At 47.5% G+C, this 19,522-nt stretch overlaps 2 protein-coding genes across 3 annotated transcripts in view; both read right to left on the reverse strand.

Moving 5' to 3' along the window:
• atp10b (ATPase phospholipid transporting 10B) overlaps window positions 1-13,718 on the reverse strand; it is a 23,124-nt gene extending 9,406 nt beyond the window's left edge. Inside the window, exons 1-8 of the mRNA XM_076994118.1 lie at window positions 13,169-13,718; window positions 7,579-7,783; window positions 5,551-5,636; window positions 3,552-3,655; window positions 2,965-3,096; window positions 2,441-2,568; window positions 895-1,147; window positions 518-732 (exon numbers count right to left, since the gene is read on the reverse strand). Of these exons, the coding sequence (XP_076850233.1) occupies window positions 518-732; window positions 895-1,147; window positions 2,441-2,568; window positions 2,965-3,096; window positions 3,552-3,655; window positions 5,551-5,636; window positions 7,579-7,783; window positions 13,169-13,572 (1,527 nt within the window). The 5' untranslated portion in view covers window positions 13,573-13,718. The remainder of the gene's footprint in view (window positions 1-517; window positions 733-894; window positions 1,148-2,440; window positions 2,569-2,964; window positions 3,097-3,551; window positions 3,656-5,550; window positions 5,637-7,578; window positions 7,784-13,168) is intronic.
• Window positions 13,719-17,558: 3,840 nt separating this feature from the next.
• Window positions 17,559-19,522, reverse strand: part of gabrb2a (gamma-aminobutyric acid type A receptor subunit beta2a) — a 29,813-nt gene continuing 27,849 nt past the window's right edge. For both annotated transcript variants that reach the window (XM_076994119.1, XM_076994120.1), the window contains one exon: window positions 17,559-19,275. In XM_076994119.1, coding sequence (XP_076850234.1) covers window positions 18,928-19,275 — 348 coding nt within the window. In that variant the 3' untranslated portion in view covers window positions 17,559-18,927. The remainder of the gene's footprint in view (window positions 19,276-19,522) is intronic.

Here is a 19,522-nt window from a genome sequence, read left to right on the forward strand (position 1 = left end):
TAAAGTCTGATCTAGGATCAGTTGTAACCACCTCTCAAAGCACATCCTAAATTTCTCAAAAAAGGTGTTAGCTGCATCATGTCTCAAACGTTTAGAAGTATAGACTGTGTAATCACTAGACTGATATGTTTATTTATAGGGAACACTTTCATTGATCGGCTTCACGGTACATTAATTTCACACCACCGCACAATTACTGATTTTCAAATTAGGGCTACACGATATACCATTTATTACTTGCTACCAATATATTGTGTCATACATCTCTCATGCCATAGAATCATGTTGCATATAAATGAGACCTCTAACGAATTTATTTTAGTGTGTGTATGTGTGCTATGAGCATAACGACCAACCTCAGGTGTATTTGAATAATTTCATGTAGGTATTTTGATTCATTAAGGAATTTTCATTATCCAACAAATGTAAATAATTTTTAAACAACATCATTCAAGCTTACTATGTCACATTAGAGGCATCAGTCATCTGTTATAAAATGTTCACTACAGCATCTCACCAGTGGGCTGCTGAAGGCCAGACTCCCGGCAGCTCCTGCTGCGACCCTGTCCCTGTGGAGGTGCCCGTCGCTGGGCACAGCCCCGGAGGGCACATGGGCCCCCACCTCCATGTCCTGGGCCTCCTCCAGGGAGAACAGAGGTGGCCGCTTGCTCTGCTGGTAAATCACCTGTTCATCCAAGTCCGCCTCCCCAGCCAGGACGGCCAATCGGACAGCTGCCACGCCCCAGGGAGAGTGCTGTTATTGGCTAGAACAGGTGATCATGGCACCCAGTGCTATGCATGCCACACCAAAGTGGAAGGTAAGTGAGAGCATTACCACTTCATGTTGTGGTGTCCCAGTGGAACAGAGAAGTCTGACCTGCTCCTCAAACTCACCATTCTCCTTGTGGGGGTACTCTGTCCCTATTATTGTGCAGCGACGGAACACCATCTTATTCTCGGTCAGCGTCCCTGTCTTGTCCGAGAAGACATACTGGATTTGGCCCAGGTCCTCTGTGATGTTGAGGGCACGACACTGAACACGCATGTCCTTCTCCTCATCGTACAGGTCTACATCCTGGGTGATGAAGAACACCTGGCCGATCTTCACCAGCTCGATGGACAGGTAGAGCGAAATGGGGATAATCACCTGGACCAAAAGAGGGGGGAAAGGGGGAGGGCAAATGAAGATGTAGAAACAAAGCCCTGACAGATGATGACCCTACACACCATGACACTTAGACACTTTGCATCGTACTTAGGGGGGTGTTTGTTTCAAGTGACACAGAGAGCAACCACATTTATTCATGGCAGGTTCTTTACAGGTGTCCCACAAAGCTTAATACTTGGGTCGTTTCTTTTGTCTCTCTGTGCTGTCTAGGAGCGGTAATATCCTCACATGGCATCTCCTACCAGTGGTGCACTGATGACACACAACTCATCCTCTCTTTCCCTCCCTCAGATACTAACATATCGAGTGGGATCTCAGAATGCCTAGCTGACATCTCATCAGAGATGGCAGTCCATCACCTCTCGCTGAACCCTGGCAAGACAGAGCTGTTCTTTTGACTGGTACACCTGCCCACGCCATGAGCTGGTAATCTCTTTTAAAGACTTCCTGATCTTGCCATCCAAAAATACACAGAACCTGGGTGAGGACACTCGACTGCTTGTCCAGTCCCTTGTCATATCATGACTGGACCACTGCAGCTCACTCTTGGCAGGCCTCCTTGTACATGTCACTAGGCCCTCGATGATCCATAATGCATTTGGATTCAATCTCCCCAAGTTCTCACACATCAGTCCAGTGCAGCATACGCTTCACAGGTTTCCTACAGTCAGATTGAAAGCCCCCAAAACAGACTATCCCATCGTCCCTGAAAGCACTGGCTTCCTGCTGAATCTCACAGCCATCGTGCCTCAAGTACAGTTAGAAGGGAAAGTACACCCCTCGACAGACAACCCCTCAAGAGACCTGGAACACACGCATCAGCTCTCCTCTCTGACCCAGCACCCTGTTGCTGGAATGAATTTCTTTCTACTGTGGAGTCCATCCCTGTCTTCAATGGTGAAATGAAATGAGCACTATTACTTTATTTATTTACATTTACATTTATGGCATTTGGCAGACGCCCTTATCCAGAGCGACTTACATTTTTATCTCATTTTTATACAAGTGAGCAATTGAGGGTTAAGGGCCTTGCTCAGGGGCACCTCAGTCATGGCCTCAGGTCTGGGGATCGAACCCACGACCCTCTGGTCACAAGACCAGTTCCCTAACCACCAGGTCATGACTGCCATGACTGCCATGACTTTAGTGTTTGTGATTTATGTTGTGTCAGGTGACTTAATTGACTCCAGTGTTAAAGCATTTCCCAGTTAATTTGACTAGGATCCCGGGCGATATCTGAACTGATACACATGCACCTAATGTGATCTGTACCTGCAGGAGTATAATCATGGTTAGGAACATGAAGACCCCTGCCAGACCAGAAGGAATGAAGGTCCCATCACTGTCTGGGATTAAGTAGATCGGAATGCTGGAGAAAGACTCCAACCAAACAACATGACCTGAGAGAGAGAAAGAGAGAGAGAGAAAGAGAGAGTGAGAGAGAGGGGAAAGAGTGAGAGAGAAAGAGAGGGAAAGAGAGAGGGGGGAGAGTGACATTTGTCTTTTTAAGAGTATGTATGTAATTATTGTAAATGTGTATTCTGTCCTTCTCTGAGTCAGATAATATTACAGTATGAGGCCAAATGACCTTTTATACAGGATCATAATACACTTCCATCTCCCTACACTGTGGGACAACCTTCTACGTAGTGACACCTTCATTTTACAACCCACGTCTTGATTCCATGTTTATTTACATTCAGGTGAGCCACACCCACCCCAGGTGTGTTAGCAGCCTGTGTGGTGTGTTTGTGCGTAGGTCCCCCTTCATCTTCATCCTCCTCTTCCTCACTTACCCACAGCTCCAACGAGGCACATGCAGAAGAGCATGAAGACGCAGAATAACACTTCTGTGTTCATCTTCCTCTCCATCCTGCTGCGTTTGTACCGGGGTCTGTTATTGTTCAACATGGACTTGGTATCGTGACCTGCAATGATTCAATTAGCATTGAAAAGAAAGAAAAGAAGAGAGGGAAAAAAACAGAAAAATCTGTGTCATAGCAACAACCATGGCATACACACACACACACACACACACACAATGCACATAATCTAGTTTGTTATATAATGCAACAGTTGCAGTTTTTTATATCGAATAATGTAGAAATCTTATTACAGTAGTAATAAGATTCAATATATATATATATATATATATATATATATATATATATATATATATATATATATATATATATATATATATATAATATTATACATGTTATTAATTATTTCAATTAGAAAATGACAAGTAAATGATACAGAGATTTTCATTGGTTGAGTAGAACAGGATTTGCCAATTGTGATTTGGCAGTGAAATATTATTTCTAATTCCAGTGAAACTACACAGGGAGTAGAGGAGCTAAGTGTACTGAAATAGCTCTACCTGCGTACACCACTATTCCTGAGGCCTCGGTCGTGTTTCTGACAGTGCATCCACGCAGCAGGAGACTCTCAATGCCAAAACCAGTCTTCTTTTTGTCTTTCTCCCTGTTATAATACCAAACACACACACACGCGCACACACACACACACACACACATACACACACACACACACACACACACACACACACACACACACACACACACACACACACGCACACACACACACACACACACACACACACACACACACACACACAGACACACACACACACACACACACACACACACACACACACACACACACACACACACACATCTCAATATCACAGCTCTTCTGGTACTGTGCCAGCACACTCAGGTTGTCTGGTGTTCCTTCATGGTTTCTATCCCTTTTTTCCGGAACCCTAAACTTCAGAACCTGATACTGTTCCACAACCAGGTGGGTTCTCCGTATATCAGGCAGACAGCAATTCCAGGCAGACGGAAGGAGCAGAGGCACGAAGGGGGTGGACTGTGCTCACCTATTAATACATCACACTGTGGCAGCTGCTGACTGTGGGGCTGGGGCCCCTCACAGGGGCCCCTCGCAGGGGCACGCAGGGTTACAGCATTGACCCTTTTACCCAGCAGGTCAATGTTCTCTTAATGTAGCAGTAGCACAGGAACCCACACAGGGAGCTCTGCTGCTGACGTATAAACTGGTGTGTGTTGGGGTCCAAAACGTGCTCACAGACAATCTTCAACAACTTCTCAAAAACATTCACGGCTAGCCACATTGAAGACATGATTATTTCGAGCATGAGCAGACCATAATTTTATCACTAAGGGAGAAAGCAGCACAAGGGTCACCTTATTTAGGTTCCTAGGTGCCTGGCGGATGACAATCACTCTCTCCCTAGTTCCCAGAAGCCCCTGTACCAAACCGGATCCCAGAGAGTACCGGTAATGAAGCAGGCCTGGTGCATCACTGGGTCACAGTTTCCACTTACTTCTGACATCCGTAAGAAACACCAGGAGAGGAAGGCACCCGGTACCATCAGGGAAGCAACACAACCGGGCCAAACCCTCTCAACTTCACTGCCATCTGGCAGACCGAGCTGGATCATACGGTCCAGTACCGGAGCTCGCGGTCCAGTACCAGCTGCCTACAGGAGAGCCTTCATCTTCAGCCCATCAGGTTTGTTGATGCGTCGCCCTCACGAGTTCATCGCACCCCTCTCCCTCTCCCGCCCACTGCCACGCTAACTCTGTCTGTGCCATTTGCGCTGTTCATTGCGGATTGTGGTATTTGGAGTTTAACGCGTCTCACTGTTATCACATTGTAATGCTTAATCCCAAGAGCTCACCTGGTAGAGCAGGTGAAACTCAGGGGTGCTAACATCAAGGTGATGGGTAAGAATCCCAAGACAGCACACACACTGTCATACAGGTAACTATGAATGCAAAAGGCTACATGCTAAAATGTAAAATGTAATTATGTTGAGTTAGTAACTGTTAAATCGTTTTCATGTCTCATGTTGTTGCACAACAAGGAGGAACAACATTCCTGTGGCACATACATGCAGAATTATGATGCTACTTACGAATGTTTTGATTTTGATTTAGACTGATCTCATTTCTCGACTGTTCTTATGCTCATGTTATTGTCTCTTTGGCTGTTACCTTTTAGCATAAAGAAAGCAAAAAGGTCTGTGAACCAGAAAGGTCACAGTCAGGGTGTTTCTCAACGACCTGTTGACCCAGTTATTCCACATGCTACGGAGCTAAATCTGTCCTGGAGTTCCTGGTCGTCTCTGGACATCCCTAAACATCTATTAGTCAACCGTGTGTCAGGAATTAACCAGCAGTTTGTTCAGGAACAGAGTAGTGTGGATGGGGTAAACAGAGTGGTCACTGCACACATTCCCCATCAGTATGGATCAGGCTAAGAGTGGAGGTAGAAGGTGGGTGTGGTGGATGGTGTGTGAGACTGACTGGTGAAGCTTCTTGGATACTCACAAAAAGCCTTTAAAATGGTTGAGGTTGTCGTTGGGCTTCTCACAAGTGACAGTACTACTGAAGCTCAAAGGCTCAAATGGAGAATTCTGGAACACACAACACACTTTTGGTTTCACATTTGTGGTTTTAAATTCTGATTCTTCAGATTCACATATTTGACCAGGAGGGATATTGTGTACTAGTTTAATATACTTGGCCTTTTATAAACATTTTTAGACCAGCCTGTGATATTTTGCAGCTTACTGCTAGTAACAGTGGCATGATTGACAGAAGGATGAAATAATATGATAGAAGGGTTCAGAGAGAGAGAGAAAGAGAGAGAGAGAGAAACACAGAGAGAGGGGAACTATTTGACATAAAGCCAGGTCACCTAACCAGTAACACCTGTATGTTCAAAGGCCAATAACTTTAGTGCTTTGAGCGTTATCAATATAGGTTGTATGCATGGTATGTTAACCAGTGGGTGCATACAGTAACATGTCTCAGACACCTAGCGCCACGTGTCTCAGTCTGTGTCTCAGACACCTAGCGCCACGTGTCTCAGTCTATGTTTCAAACACCTAGCGCCACGTGTCTCAGTCTGTGTCTCAGACACCTAGCGCCACGTGTCTCAGTCTGTGTCTCAGACACCTAGCGCCACGTGTCTCAGACACCTAGCGCCACGTGTCCCAGTCTGTGTCTCAGACACCTAGCGCCACGTGTCTCAGTCTATGTTTCAAACACCTAGCGCCACGTGTCTCAGTCTGTGTCTCAGACACCTAGCGCCACGTGTCTCAGTCTATGTTTCAAACACCTAGCGCCACGTGTCTCAGTCTGTGTCTCAGACACCTAGCGCCACGTGTCTCAGTCTGTGTCTCAGACACCTAGCGCCACGTGTCTCAGACACCTAGCGCCACGTGTCCCAGTCTGTGTCTCAGACACCTAGCGCCACGTGTCTTAGTCTATGTTTCAAACACCTAGCGCCACGTGTCTCAGTCTGTGTCTCAGACACCTAGCGCCACGTGTCTCAGTCTGTGTCTCAGACACCTAGCGCCACGTGTCTCAGTCTGTGTCTCAGACACCTAGCGCCACGTGTCCCAGTCTGTGTCTCAGACACCTAGCACCACGTGTCCCAGTCTGTGTCTCAGACACACAGCTCTATGTGTCCCAGTCTGTCTTAGACATCAAGTTGCGTGTGTCCCAGCCTGTCTAAGTCATCCAGCTCCACATGTCCCGGTCTATCCCGCTCACCCAGCTCCACATGTCCCAGTCTATCCCGCTCACCCAGCTCCACATGTCCCAGTCTATCCCGCTCACCCAGCTGCACATGTGCCATGCGTCTGTTTGCGGTGTGCGTGCTCTGGCATTAAGGGGCAGTTCTCTGCCATTTTCTCACAGCTTCAGGTGTTTAAAGCAGAAACACACTGAGCAAGCTGAATTCTGCCTTCATGCATCATGGAACTCCTCTCATTGTCCTCTAAACATGGCATTCCCCATGCTTCCTGACTAGACAGTGGAACATCACCAGGCTGTATGCAAATATTATACAATGCAAAATAAATAAAAACATCTGAGATGTTGTGCTTTAGCACGCTGGTAATGTGAGCTCTGCCAGTCCCTGATCAAACTTTCTGCAGCACAATATTTCACAATGTCATAAACCTCAATATCAGCAATGAGTCACGTTGTTTTGTTAATCCTGCTTAACGTTACAATGAGGCTATACATAGGCATGAATATGGCAGATTAAAAACACATAATTACTTCATAGCAGTTAATCCAGATCATTTACAAATCTATTCTGTTGGAAATGTGTCATGTTCCATTTCATTAAGCCATTTCAGCCTAAAATGTCAACTCAACATTAGACATACGGTACAAAAAATAAAAACATTAGAGTTAAATTATCTATATGATTGGTTTAGACCAAATCTCTCTGTGGGGATTCTCCACTGAAAAGGCACCTGTGCCTGTGAATAAGAGGCACTTGGTACTGGAAACACGTCCCTGCAGGACTTCACTCTCAGCGAGACGCAGCCGCATCCTCACCGCCGCACAGAAGCCGGACACAACCTTCCTCTGCTTGAGGCTGGTCTCGCCGTCCAGATTGGCTGTCTCCATGTGGCACACTCCGTTAGGGTCGGACGTGTGCAGAAGCAGGACGTCGGCGGGGATGATGTCATTGGAGAGCACTTGCACAAAATCCCCCACCTGTACGTCCTTCCATCTCCGCTCCACGAAGCCGTGCTGGCTCCTGGGGACGAGACAGACAGGAGCTCAGCGAGCTGACTGAAGCCCCGCACTGCATCAACCTGGCCCGGTGCGCCCCGGAGCTCTGAGGCCTGGAAGCAATGTGAAAGTCTGGATAGCACAAACGACCATTAGGAGGCTTTCATTTAAACACATTTTGCCTTTAGTCTAATATTGCTTGCTGGTTTCGTTTTGCTTTCTGCTCTAATGAGAAGAAAAATATTTGATTTACTTAAATGAATTAGCTAATTATCTGGAGTTGTTTACACGTGCAATTTATGCTGATGCATCTTTCTGCATAATGCATTTGGAGCCAATCACAGGAATCTCATAACAGGACTGATATAGCCTGGCATCAAACCATGCGCTACCGGAGAACCACGAAAGATCATGAGTGCAGCGTAGAGGTGACCTTCAGATAGAAGGACCATGAGTGCTGGCTAGCAGGTGGAGGATGAGGGGAAAGGGGGAAAACAGCTCCGTGGTGATGGGTCACGCCGGGCATGCAGCCCGACATGCAGGACGAGACGGGGAGCATTTTTTCGCCAATCAGCCAAGCCACTCCTACAAGACAAAGGCCTGCCAGGAAAAGAACTGCGTTATACTTAGAACACCTGTCAGTGCACATCATGACCCCGCCCACAAGGGAAGACGCAGGTTATGTAAACAAAGTCGCTTTAATGACCTACTAGAACAATCGTTTAAAGAAAAACAAATCTCAATACTCATGAACTACACATCTGACTATAATAAAAGTCACTAGTCACTAATAAATGACTATAATAAAGTCACTAGTCACTATTATAGTCACTATAATAGCCACTATATCAGGATTTTGGATTTTGAAAAGGGTTAAATGACACAACCAGCAATCTCTGGTTTTTAAAACATATATTTGCAGTATTTAGCAGGCTGGCTTGAAAGTCTGTATGTGCTGGTCTAAGCAATCTATGTGAAAGGTAATATAAAATGCTGAGAAGTTCAGGCAATATGGTTCCTCACATCACGAGGTTCTTCAGAGCATTGCATTTCCTTGTGGAAGAGAGAACAAGAGGCAGCTCTGTCGCTTCCACAAGGCCTTAAAAAATCAAAGTAAACAATTAAGGAAAACATTGAATTTAATTACCATAATAATTAATTTGCTTAAGGTTATGCATATGCATATTCTGGGTCCTTAATCAAATTTAATTAGTTGAATTAAATTTCACTTAGCCAGGTGTTGCTAAAAAGTAAGAAACATAGCAATAATTAACATTTCTGCTGACCACAAACCAATCAATGCCTAGACCAGCTTCCACTATGCAGTAATAACACTAGAGTGCAGTTACACCATCACAGGGTTCTTAAAGGCCTTCAGATCTCTGTTCAGCACTTCACCACAATCAACTGTTAAAACGATAAAAGACTTGAAAGCCCAAATTTCAGAAACAGTGTTCTGGGTGTGTGTGTGTTTGTGTGTGTGTGTACGTGTGTGTATGTGTGTGTGTGTGTACGTGTGTGTGTACGTGTGTGTGTGTGTGTACGTGTGTGTATGTGTGTGTGTGTGTACGTGTGTGTGTACGTGTGTGTGTGTGTGTGTGTGTGTACGTGTGTGTGTACGTGTGTGTGTGTGTATGTGTGTGTGTGTGTGTGTACGTGTGTGTGTACGTGTGTGTGTACGTGTGTGTACGTGTGTGTGTGTGTGTATGTGTGTGTACGTGTACGTGTGTGTGTGTGTGTACGTGTGTGTGTACGTGTGTGTGTGTGTATGTGTGTGTGTGTGTGTGTGTGTGTGTACGTGTGTGTGTACGTGTGTGTGTGTGTGTACGTGTGTGTGTGTGTGTATGTGTGTACGTGTGTGTGTGTGTACGTGTGTGTGTACGTGTGTGTGTGTGTGTGTGTGTGTGTGTGTGTGTGTGTGTGTACGTGTGTGTGTACGTGTGTGTGTATGTGTGTGTGTGTGTGTGTGTGTACGTGTGTGTGTACGTGTGTGTGTGTGTGTGTGTACGTGTGTGTACGTGTGTGTGTGTGTGTGTATTATAAAGCACCAGCTCTGGGCCACCCCTGAGCTCCTGCTGCAGGCTGTCTCTGAGAGACACAGCGCCCCTCTCTGGCTGTGTGTGCACACTATAGCTGTGCCCATCTCCCTCTGCTCCTCACTGCAAAGCCCTGCACGCCCTTAGAACTGATCCCAGTTCAGTAAACCAGTGACCTAATGAAGTTCTTCACTTGTGCAAATGGGTTAAAATATTTTATAATATAATATCAATTCTATAATCAATGATATCTTGTTATTCTACACAGTATTCTAGACAGTATTATCACAGTAGACTAACATTTAAGATAATGTAAGCATGATCCATGATGACAGGAAGTGTTCAGAGGTTGCGTGTCCTGTGCGGCGTGGCACACATGCACATCACAGAGAGACGGGAGCTTCCTGCTGTTTTTCAGGCCACTGAACTCACTGCATTCCACAATGTTTGAAAGATGACAGGTATGCTGAATAGTTGAGTGAAATATGTATTATTAACAAAAGAGCAGGGTGGAGCTGCAGTCGAGGTGACAAGCACACACTGCACAAGCTTCATCATCATCATCATCATCATGGATCTTTGCGAGGGCCTACTGCTAAGCACGGCAAGATGGAGGGGCGGGACTTGCTGACTGCCAGTGAAAAGAAGCTTGAAGATATTTAGTGTGACTAAATTTCAATCTATATAATTACAGTGTGTAATATCTGTGAGATAATATGGTGTGACCACAAGCAAGCATGTTGTCGTGTTGTCGTGTTGTTGGAGGAGAGGAGAGGGGAGGAGGAGAGGAGAGGGGAGGGGAGGAGGAGAGGAGAGGGGAGGAGGAGAGGAGAGGGGAGGGGAGGAGGAGAGGAGAGGAGAGGAGAGAGGAGAGGAGAGGGGAGGGGAGGAGGAGAGGAGAGGGGAGGAGGAGAGGAGAGGGGAGGGGAGGAGGAGAGGAGAGGAGAGGAGAGGGGAGGAGGAGAGGAGAGGGGAGGAGAGGAGAGGGGAGGAGGAGAGGAGAGGGGAGGAGAGGAGAGGAGAGAGGAGGAAAGGAGAGGAGAGGGGAGGAGAGAGGAGGAGAGGGGAGGAGAGAGGAGGAGAGGGGAGGAGAGAGGAGGAGAAAGGAGGAGAGAGGAGGAGAGAGGAGGAGAGGGGAGGAGAGAGGAGGAGAGAGGAGGAGAGAGGAGGAGATGGGAGGAGAGAGGAGGAGAGGGGAGGAGAGAGGAGGAGAGAGGAGGAGAGAGGAGGAGATGGGAGGAGAGGGGAGGAGAGAGGAGGAGAGAGGAGGAGATGGGAGGAGATGGGAGGAGAGGGGAGGAGATGGGAGGAGAGAGGAGGAGATGGGAGGAGAGGGGAGGAGAGAGGAGGAGATGGGAGGAGGGGAGGAGAGGGGAGGAGAGAGGAGGAGAGGGGAGGAGAGAGGAGGAGAGAGGAGGAGAGGGGAGGAGAGGGGAGGAGAGGGGAGGAGGAGAGGAGAGGGGAGGAGAGGGGAGGAGAGAGGAGGAGATGGGAGGAGAGAGGAGGAGAGAGGAGGAAAGGAGAGAGTAGAACGAGAGGAGAGGAGAGGAGAGTAGAGGAGAGGAGAGGGGAGGAGAGGGGAGGAGGAGAGGGGAGGAGGAGAGGAGAGGGGAGGGGAGGAGAGGAGAGGGGAGGAGGAGAGGAGAGGGGAGGGGAGGAGAGGGGAGGAGGAGAGGAGAGGGGAGGGGAGGAGGAGAGGAGAGGGGAGGAGGAGAGGAGAGGGGAGGGGAGGAGGAGAGGAGAGGGGAGGAGGAGAGGAGAGGGGAGGAGGAGAGGAGAGGGGAGGGGAGGAGGAGAGGAGAGGAGAGGAGAGGAGAGGGGAGGAGGAGAGGAGAGGGGAGGAGAGGAGAGGGGAGGAGGAGAGGAGAGGGGAGGAGAGGAGAGGAGAGGGGAGGGGAGGAGAGGGGAGGGGAGGAGAGGCCAAAATGGAGGCCAAATCTCTTCTCCGTTCTGAGCTGGACATGGTGAAATGTCTACAGTGAGATATGTGTGCTGAACTGCAGTCAGCAGGATAGGTGGGTGTTCCTGTGTGGGCGGCTCCATCTCTCACTCCAGTCCTGACGTCCTGCACTACGGTGGTGTTGGGGGACACAGGACCAGCTCAGTTACCAAGGCTGAGTTCTTTTCCTTCCCCCTCTGAATCACTGCATGAACACTGTCCTGAATTACAACAGCCAATGGATTCATTATACAGAGAATTACAGAGCCCACGATGAGGCAGCATTAGGGAAGGACACGCCCCCGGAAGGACACGCCCCCGGAAGGACACGCCCCCGGAAGGACACGCCCCTGGAAGGACACGCCCCTGAAGAATCCAGAAACAGATTGACTTCCCAGCTCCACAACAAAGCTGAACCACTGCCTAACACATCAGCCGCCTGTGTAAAAAATGTAAGAACAATTCCAGGGTCCCAAGAGCCCCCCAAGAAACAAAAAACAAAAAACATTTCTCTTGACAAATGTCCTCCTGGGGCATCATGTCAGAACAGGACATGAGTGTCTGGCTGCGTCCAGCAGCACACCGGGAGTCCCCACATGGAAACTCACTGGGGGCTCCAGATGGAACTCACACTCCCAATATACATCACACACACACACACACACACACACACACACACACACACACACACACACACACTCACACCACGTAGCCATGGTAATAAGTAATGGATTTGGAGTGACATTTAAAAGTAAAAAAAAAAAACAAAAACAATATCTCAAGATATACCTGACAAACTTCTCTCTCTCTCTCTCTCTCTCTCTCTCTCTCTCTCTCTCTCTCTCTCTATCTATCTATCTATCTACATCCTTTCTCTCTTCCTATTCCTGCTGTGCTTTGAATTGTTCATTTTTCCACCATCTATTCAATCGTTCCAAAATAGATCTAAATGAGCTTCTCTCTGCCGAGCCTCTGATGCAACGCTGTGATGAGGGTTTGACCAAAATGCACACAATGCGTTGGCTGAAAGACATTGTTGTGCATCTCTTCAAAAGAGGACAAATCTCCCACACAAATTTGATTTCTAGGTCAAAAATTCCTATGGGGTTTCGAAACACACAAAGTGAATGACACACACACACACATGCTCACGCACACAAACCCACACACATACCCACACAGAGTGAGGCAGTGAGATACAGTCAGAAGCTTCGATAACCACCATACAGGTTATTAAAAGCCTGTGTACATTTGGTAGCTATATGCACCTTGCAGGGAAGACCTGCTGATTCAGATTACCCTCAGGAAGCAAGCACAGAGCGCACCGCTGAACCTCTCCGACATGAAGCCGAGCGTCGGAGTGAAAGGCAGAGAGATGAAACGGGGTGGCGGCTGCACTCGGCCCAGCCAGGCTGCAGGAAGAGGTGCTGCTTACCTGCTGTAGACCAGGCAGGGCAGGCTGTTAAGCTTCCGGTCACTCTGGTAGCGCCTGAAGTCTTCCCAGGCGTCCTTGATGGCGGTTAGGGTCAGGATGACGCATATGGGGATCAGAGCGACCTGCGGCTGGAAAGCGTTCACCGCCGGGATGAAGTTGAGGGCCGCCAGCCCCACGAAGTAGACGTTGGCCAGCCGGCGGAACTGTTCGCAAAGGTTCATGGGAATGAAGGACCACAGGCTGTACTTGTTGGTCTTGATGGCGTTGCCCACGTACCGACGGTTGGGCTGGTCTCGGGGCCTCTGGCCCTCGTAGGGCAGGTTGGACACCACCGTCCGCGCGGAACCGTCGACGTAGCCGGCCGAGCGACGGCGGGCCGTGGTGGCGTAGTTCATCCAGGACATGGCGCGTCAGGAGGATCCGTGCGTCCCTGCGTGCGTCTCCTTCATGCCTAGTGTGCCTTTCAGCCTGCAGTGTCATGCAGGTCCTGAAGTGCAGTCCTTTATTCCTGCCCCCACAATCTCCACCCCTTCACCCGGGCCAGACCAAGTGAGAAAAGATAGTGACAGAGAGGAAGTGTGTGTGTGTGAGAGACAGACAGAAAAAGAAATCCACTCTGTGCACACCTGTCAAACTCCCCTGACTGCCTGTGCTCAAAAAAATGCACCTGGAATGGTGCATACCAGAAGCCAGAGCAGGTAAAGCACACACGCACTGCACCGGGGTTGCCCGTGGCAACAGCCACTGGCCAAATGGAACGGAGAGTGAGCATCAGAATTTTCACCTGTTTATTAAAGGACTCATGGTACTTTAGACACAACTCCTGAGACAAGTCGAGGCCCATCTGGTTACACTGTGAAACCAGTCGAGCTGTCTCACACAGTCAATTTGTGCAAAACTATGTGTCTTAAGTTTTAAGTGATGCTGGCGTGAAGTTCAACAAAAGCAGGCTAAGTCTGGTACTGGTAGCGCTGTGGGGTGATGTTGGGGGGGGGGGGGGGGGGGGGTGATACTGGGTGAGTGGTGAGAGCTGTGGAACCTGCTCTCAGAGCAGGAATGCAGGCTTTCCACTCAGCAGGAACCATTCTGAGGTACACAGGACGATGTTTTGGGTCATGTGACCTGCTTTGACGGGCAGGTATGCGAATTAGGCATGACTCGGGATACGAGGCAGGGTGTGGACCCTGGAGCAGCCAGGAGCCACTAATTACACTCAGCACTTTATAACACCAGCATGATGCTATGAATGGTGTGCATGCCTGCTAGCCTCGTCACTGACGCGTGACATCACGGGGAGGTCGCACTGGTTTGCATGTCACGTCTGGAATTCATTCAAACGTCAACGTGAATGTTTTTATCATGTTAAAAGCTGAGAGAAAAATCAGCAAACAACAGCCCAGAATGTGCAGCCACACTTGACGTGCTGAGCTTGTAAGGGAAGTCATTATAGTAGGAGGTAAAACAACTGATCTGAGACCTGCGAGGGACACAAAACTGGACTTGCATGAATCTTTGCTGTAGTGCCAAACACACACACACACACACACACACACACACACACACACACACACACACCTAAATCTGAACAGAACCTAAACTTAAACTCAATTGTCAAAATATTTTGAAATGTTTTAAATATTTTAGCTTGTCAGGTAAAATATTTAAAATTAACTTCAAAATATGTTCTATGTTAAATACAGTAAATGTGTATTTACTGATGTCAAAAATCACTGACGTCTCACAAGTTACAGTTTTCCTTATTAGGGCAGGAGCCCCATGCCCAAGTCACATCCCCCCTGGCCAGCACCACTCGCTGGTTGAGGGTTTGACCCCCAGGGGGCGCCACAGCTACTAACCTTACATCAGTGCCACCTGCTATTGCAATTGAATTGTTGCACCACCTAAATATTGTGGTTGCCAGGAGGTACGTGGGTATGTACAGGTGGCAGTCTGCACTAGTAAAATGCAGCTATACCTGTAAAGGATACCTGTGAGAAAGGAGGAGCTAAACTGTGGCCAATACCAGTATAAGTACAAGATTTCTAATTAAGTGGGAGGTGCATGTGTGTACTGTGAAATCATCAAGAGCATAAATATATTGATATATTTCCTGTATGTGTGGAGCAGTGATACAGTGCCCTCCCAACACCAAACAAGCAGACACATACAAACATACACCAGAGTTGGAGAAATTCCATTTCAATAAATAATGTTTAATACATAAAGCAATTAATAGGGTACACATATACAGTCTCGCCAACCCAAATCAATGCCCACCCAGGCACTTCCACACCCACCCACCAACACATCCACCCACACCCCTTCACTAGCTCCTTCTCAAGGCAGGGACGGGTTGCACCAGAACCATGTGTGGTGTCCTGTGCCTGCACTTCTGGATTTTACCCTTGTTGGATATGTTGCTGTTCACACTGCGTTTCAAGTTCTCACTCCTTTTTACCTCCTTCTCACGAGTGTCTGAGATTCTTCCAGTTTGGTAACCCCATTGGTCTGGTTTCGACCTTGGCCTGTTGTCTGACTAGGTTACTAGGTTGTCCTTTTTTGTCATTTGTCATCTCCCATTTCTCCCTAACACCTTCTTCCTCCTCCTCCTCCTCTCTGTATGCCTCCCAACTGTAGCACAAAGGTGGCTGGGCTTTTAGCACCACACAAGCATTAAGCAGGAAAATGTCTGCTTCTACTAGATTTCAGCACCAAAGCAGGCCGTGCGTGGTCCAGCATGGCCCAGTGTCTGTGTGGGTGGGCGGAGCCGGGTGACACTTGGTGGAGATCTAAAGAAGACTCACTCTGCAACAGTTTAGGTCACTATAGAGGAAAGAAAATACCATAATAGTCATAGAGAAATGCTATTTTGGAGTCAGGCAGCGATGCCACTGGACATTACAGTTTACATTTAGTGTACAGGCTACATTTAGAATCCTATCAACTGGACAGACCTCTCCCAGTTTCCACAGCGAGTCTCCCACCTTTTCTGAAACTTTGAATCCGCCTGCCAGCGTCAACCCCCTTCACCACAGGCTCCCTGCTTCAGAGCTGTAGGTGACGACTTGTTCACTTGGTCTTTGAGATGTACCAGCGCACCACTCCAACCCCCTTTCTGACAGACAGATTTACTTTGACCAAGCTTCTACACTACGTTAAGATCTCTGGGCTTTGAGCATTCTGAGCTTCAGAGCAGGACACGTCACAGGAGCTCCAAGAATAAGGGCCTTTTACTTCCTTCGAGGAGCTCCTGAACAAGGGCCTTTTACTTCCTTCGAGGAGCTCCTGAACAAGGTGGTGAAAACGACACTGCCAATATCGAAAGCAATTTTCAAATTTGTGATTGTCCAATGTAAAAGCAGTCTTCTAATGGACCTCAGGAAAAAAAAAACATCTAATTAACATTTGACATTTGAACACATAGGGGTTTTCTCAGTGGTTGAGTCAAACCCAAAATGTCTCAGTCCGAGACTCCCTGATCTTACCTGTGTCTCACATGCCTCTGCCGCCCAATCACAGACAAATAGCTCGAGTAAACGAAGCATCGATGACAACTGCAGAAACTCGTGTAACCAAACTGTCTGGGACAGAAGTGAACCTACACAGAACCAAATGGAGACACTGTGTGTGTATATGTGTGTGTTTTTTTAAAGAAACATCTTTATTTCTTCTTGTCCCTCATAGCGCCCCAGGCCTGCACAGCCCCTGTTCAACTCCGAGTTGGACGCGTGCCGCAATATTCATGCCTCTCTGCCTTCGTCTCCCCCGTGGTGCCCCAAAGCGAATGGCTGCGTTGTCTTGTCACCCATTGCTCCGGCTTTTATCGGGATTTTCTTTTCAAGGACCAAGACAGAAAGGCCAAATGGGCATCTCAGAGCACACTGTCCCATACCCCAGTACCACTACCATGTCCTACATACTCTGTCCTATACCCCAGTCCCATTACCATGTCCTACACACTCTGTCCTATACCCCAGTCCCATTACCATGTCCTACACACTCTGTCCTATACCCTGGTCCCATACACCTGTTCCATAAATCTGTCCTATACAGTCTGTTCCATACACCTGTTCCAAAAAGACTGGCTTATAGTCGGTCTCCTTCAAATCCCCAAAAATGGCAGGTGCTAATTATAGTTAAAACACTGCATTATAGCACAAAGAAAATATAACAATCCCTAAAAGTCTGTTAGAGTCATTTAAACTGCAGTTGGCCAAACACTCAAATTACTAGTGGTCATTCCACTAGAATCACAACTGAATTCAAAGGAAAGCAAAACAAATCAAGAAAATCACATTATAAATTGTAGACTTTGCATTTACATTTGATCATTTAGCAGATGCTTATCAAAAGCATCTTATTTTAGCCAGTCCAAAAAGTAATAGCTTAATTCAGCTTTAATAATTTAATTTTGATACATTTTGGTATTGTTGACAGTCATTACACAATATATATTTACAGGTCTTTATGAAATATCAATATAATTTACAAGATTGTATAGAAAATTGCCTTAAAGATGCTTTGAGTGTCCTATCCAGATACTGCCCTGTTTAGACGAGGTACTTCAAAGCAACACATCTTACATTTTCAGTAGTCTGTACCCTCGACGTGTGCAAATGCTGACGTGGTTTCCCTTGCATCGCACTAATAAAGTTCTTCCTCAACCATAAGAAACCTGATACACCAAAAATACATGTTTAAATAATGGTTTATAACATTAACATCTGATATTATATCTACTGATTTATAAAATTGTCTTTTTTTTCTTTTTAACATGATTTAATATCATTTACGAGTTTTTATTAACTTAAATCTATTGATAGTGATAATGAATTACAGCTATGTTGTATCTTTTATGTCAAACCTCTTGCCCAAGGCATCATTTTATCAAGAACAGTTGAGAGATTCTAGTCAGCCATTTTCTCTCCAGTGACCTACTCAGACCCTCCTGTAGAGCATGGTCCTATTCACCAGACCATAGTGCTCATCCAATCACCACGCCAACGCCGCCATGGGGTCATATGTCCTCACTGATGTTTGCCTGTTCTGTTTTCCCCGAAAGTTCAGAGTCGCCACTAAAGGAGGGCCAACGACAGCTCAGTGGGGTCAGTGGGGAAAAGCGCCCCCTACTGGCCAGTCCTCATCTGCTCCAGCGATGACTACATTATGATGACAGCCTGGCATGTGTCTACCCTGTTTGACTCCCATAAAGACAAACTATAAAGAACAGAAGAACCTTTAACTAGTCGAACTAAAATGCACTGCGTTTCATCTCACTGCAAAAGATAGAAATGAAAGAAAACCAAAGCATGCGTTTAAAAGATGTCTGAAAGATTATCCACTGGAAAACAAGGATGTCTCAAAGTCACCTATGAAGCTTACCCGGATGCAGTTAGCGTCAGCTACAAAGTAAACAGATATACTGACAAAATAAAACAAAGAAATCCTTAAAATCTAGGCAAACACAAGCATAAAGATTTGATCACAGAGTAAAGCTACAAATGACGAATATATGTGAAATTCTGAATCTCCAGCAGGCCCACTCATGTTCTTCTGGCATGGCGTTAGTCATTAGGGTCTCAGAACAACAAAGAAAGAGTCGGTCCTGATCTCAGCTCCTCTCCAAGTTCAAGTCTTTGCCTCCATAAAATGTATATATAGAGAAACAAATCAGCGAAAAAGGGGCACAGTGTTTGATTCTTTTTTTCCCCCACCCCTTTAAACACGTTCAGGTCCTCTCCACCGTGTCCACCGGCCTCCTAATGGACGTAGTAGAGCCAGTACACCACGTTGAAGAATGAGAAGACGGTGGGGAAGATCATCCTCGACCATTTGTCGATGGAGTTGACGTCGGACAGGTCGGGGATGTTGACCTTGAGCTGCGACGCGCGCCTCCGAAGGCGGCTCTTCTTGGGTGCGGCGTGGCGCTCCAGGGCGCTGTGCCCATATCCCTGTCGACCCAGCGCCGCACGGCGGTACTGCAGCGTGGAGCTGTCGTAGGCCAGCATGGCAGCGCGCGGGTCGCCCAGGCCACGCCCCAGCTCCGCCCCCGCGCCCATCTCGTTCTTCATCTCCACCGTGGTCAGCCGGATGTCGTCCGGGGTCATCTGCGGGTGGGCGAGGGGAGGGGGAGAGTTGGAGAGGGGGGACACAGCGACGTGCACCTGATTACACCCGGCCTCAGGGGGAGGAGCCTCAGGGGGAGGAGCTTCAGGGGGAGGAGCTCCTCCTGAGACTCGGGCTGCACTTGTCACACTACAAGTGTTATGGCAATGTTATGATTAGTATGTAAGCAAAGCAATCACCCTACTTGAAACGTAGGGCTTATCATTAAGTAGGCCAAGTGTCATTTGC

Source organism: Brachyhypopomus gauderio, unplaced genomic scaffold, assembly GCF_052324685.1.
Source record: "Brachyhypopomus gauderio isolate BG-103 unplaced genomic scaffold, BGAUD_0.2 sc135, whole genome shotgun sequence".
Taxonomy (NCBI): Eukaryota; Metazoa; Chordata; class Actinopteri; order Gymnotiformes; family Hypopomidae; genus Brachyhypopomus; species Brachyhypopomus gauderio.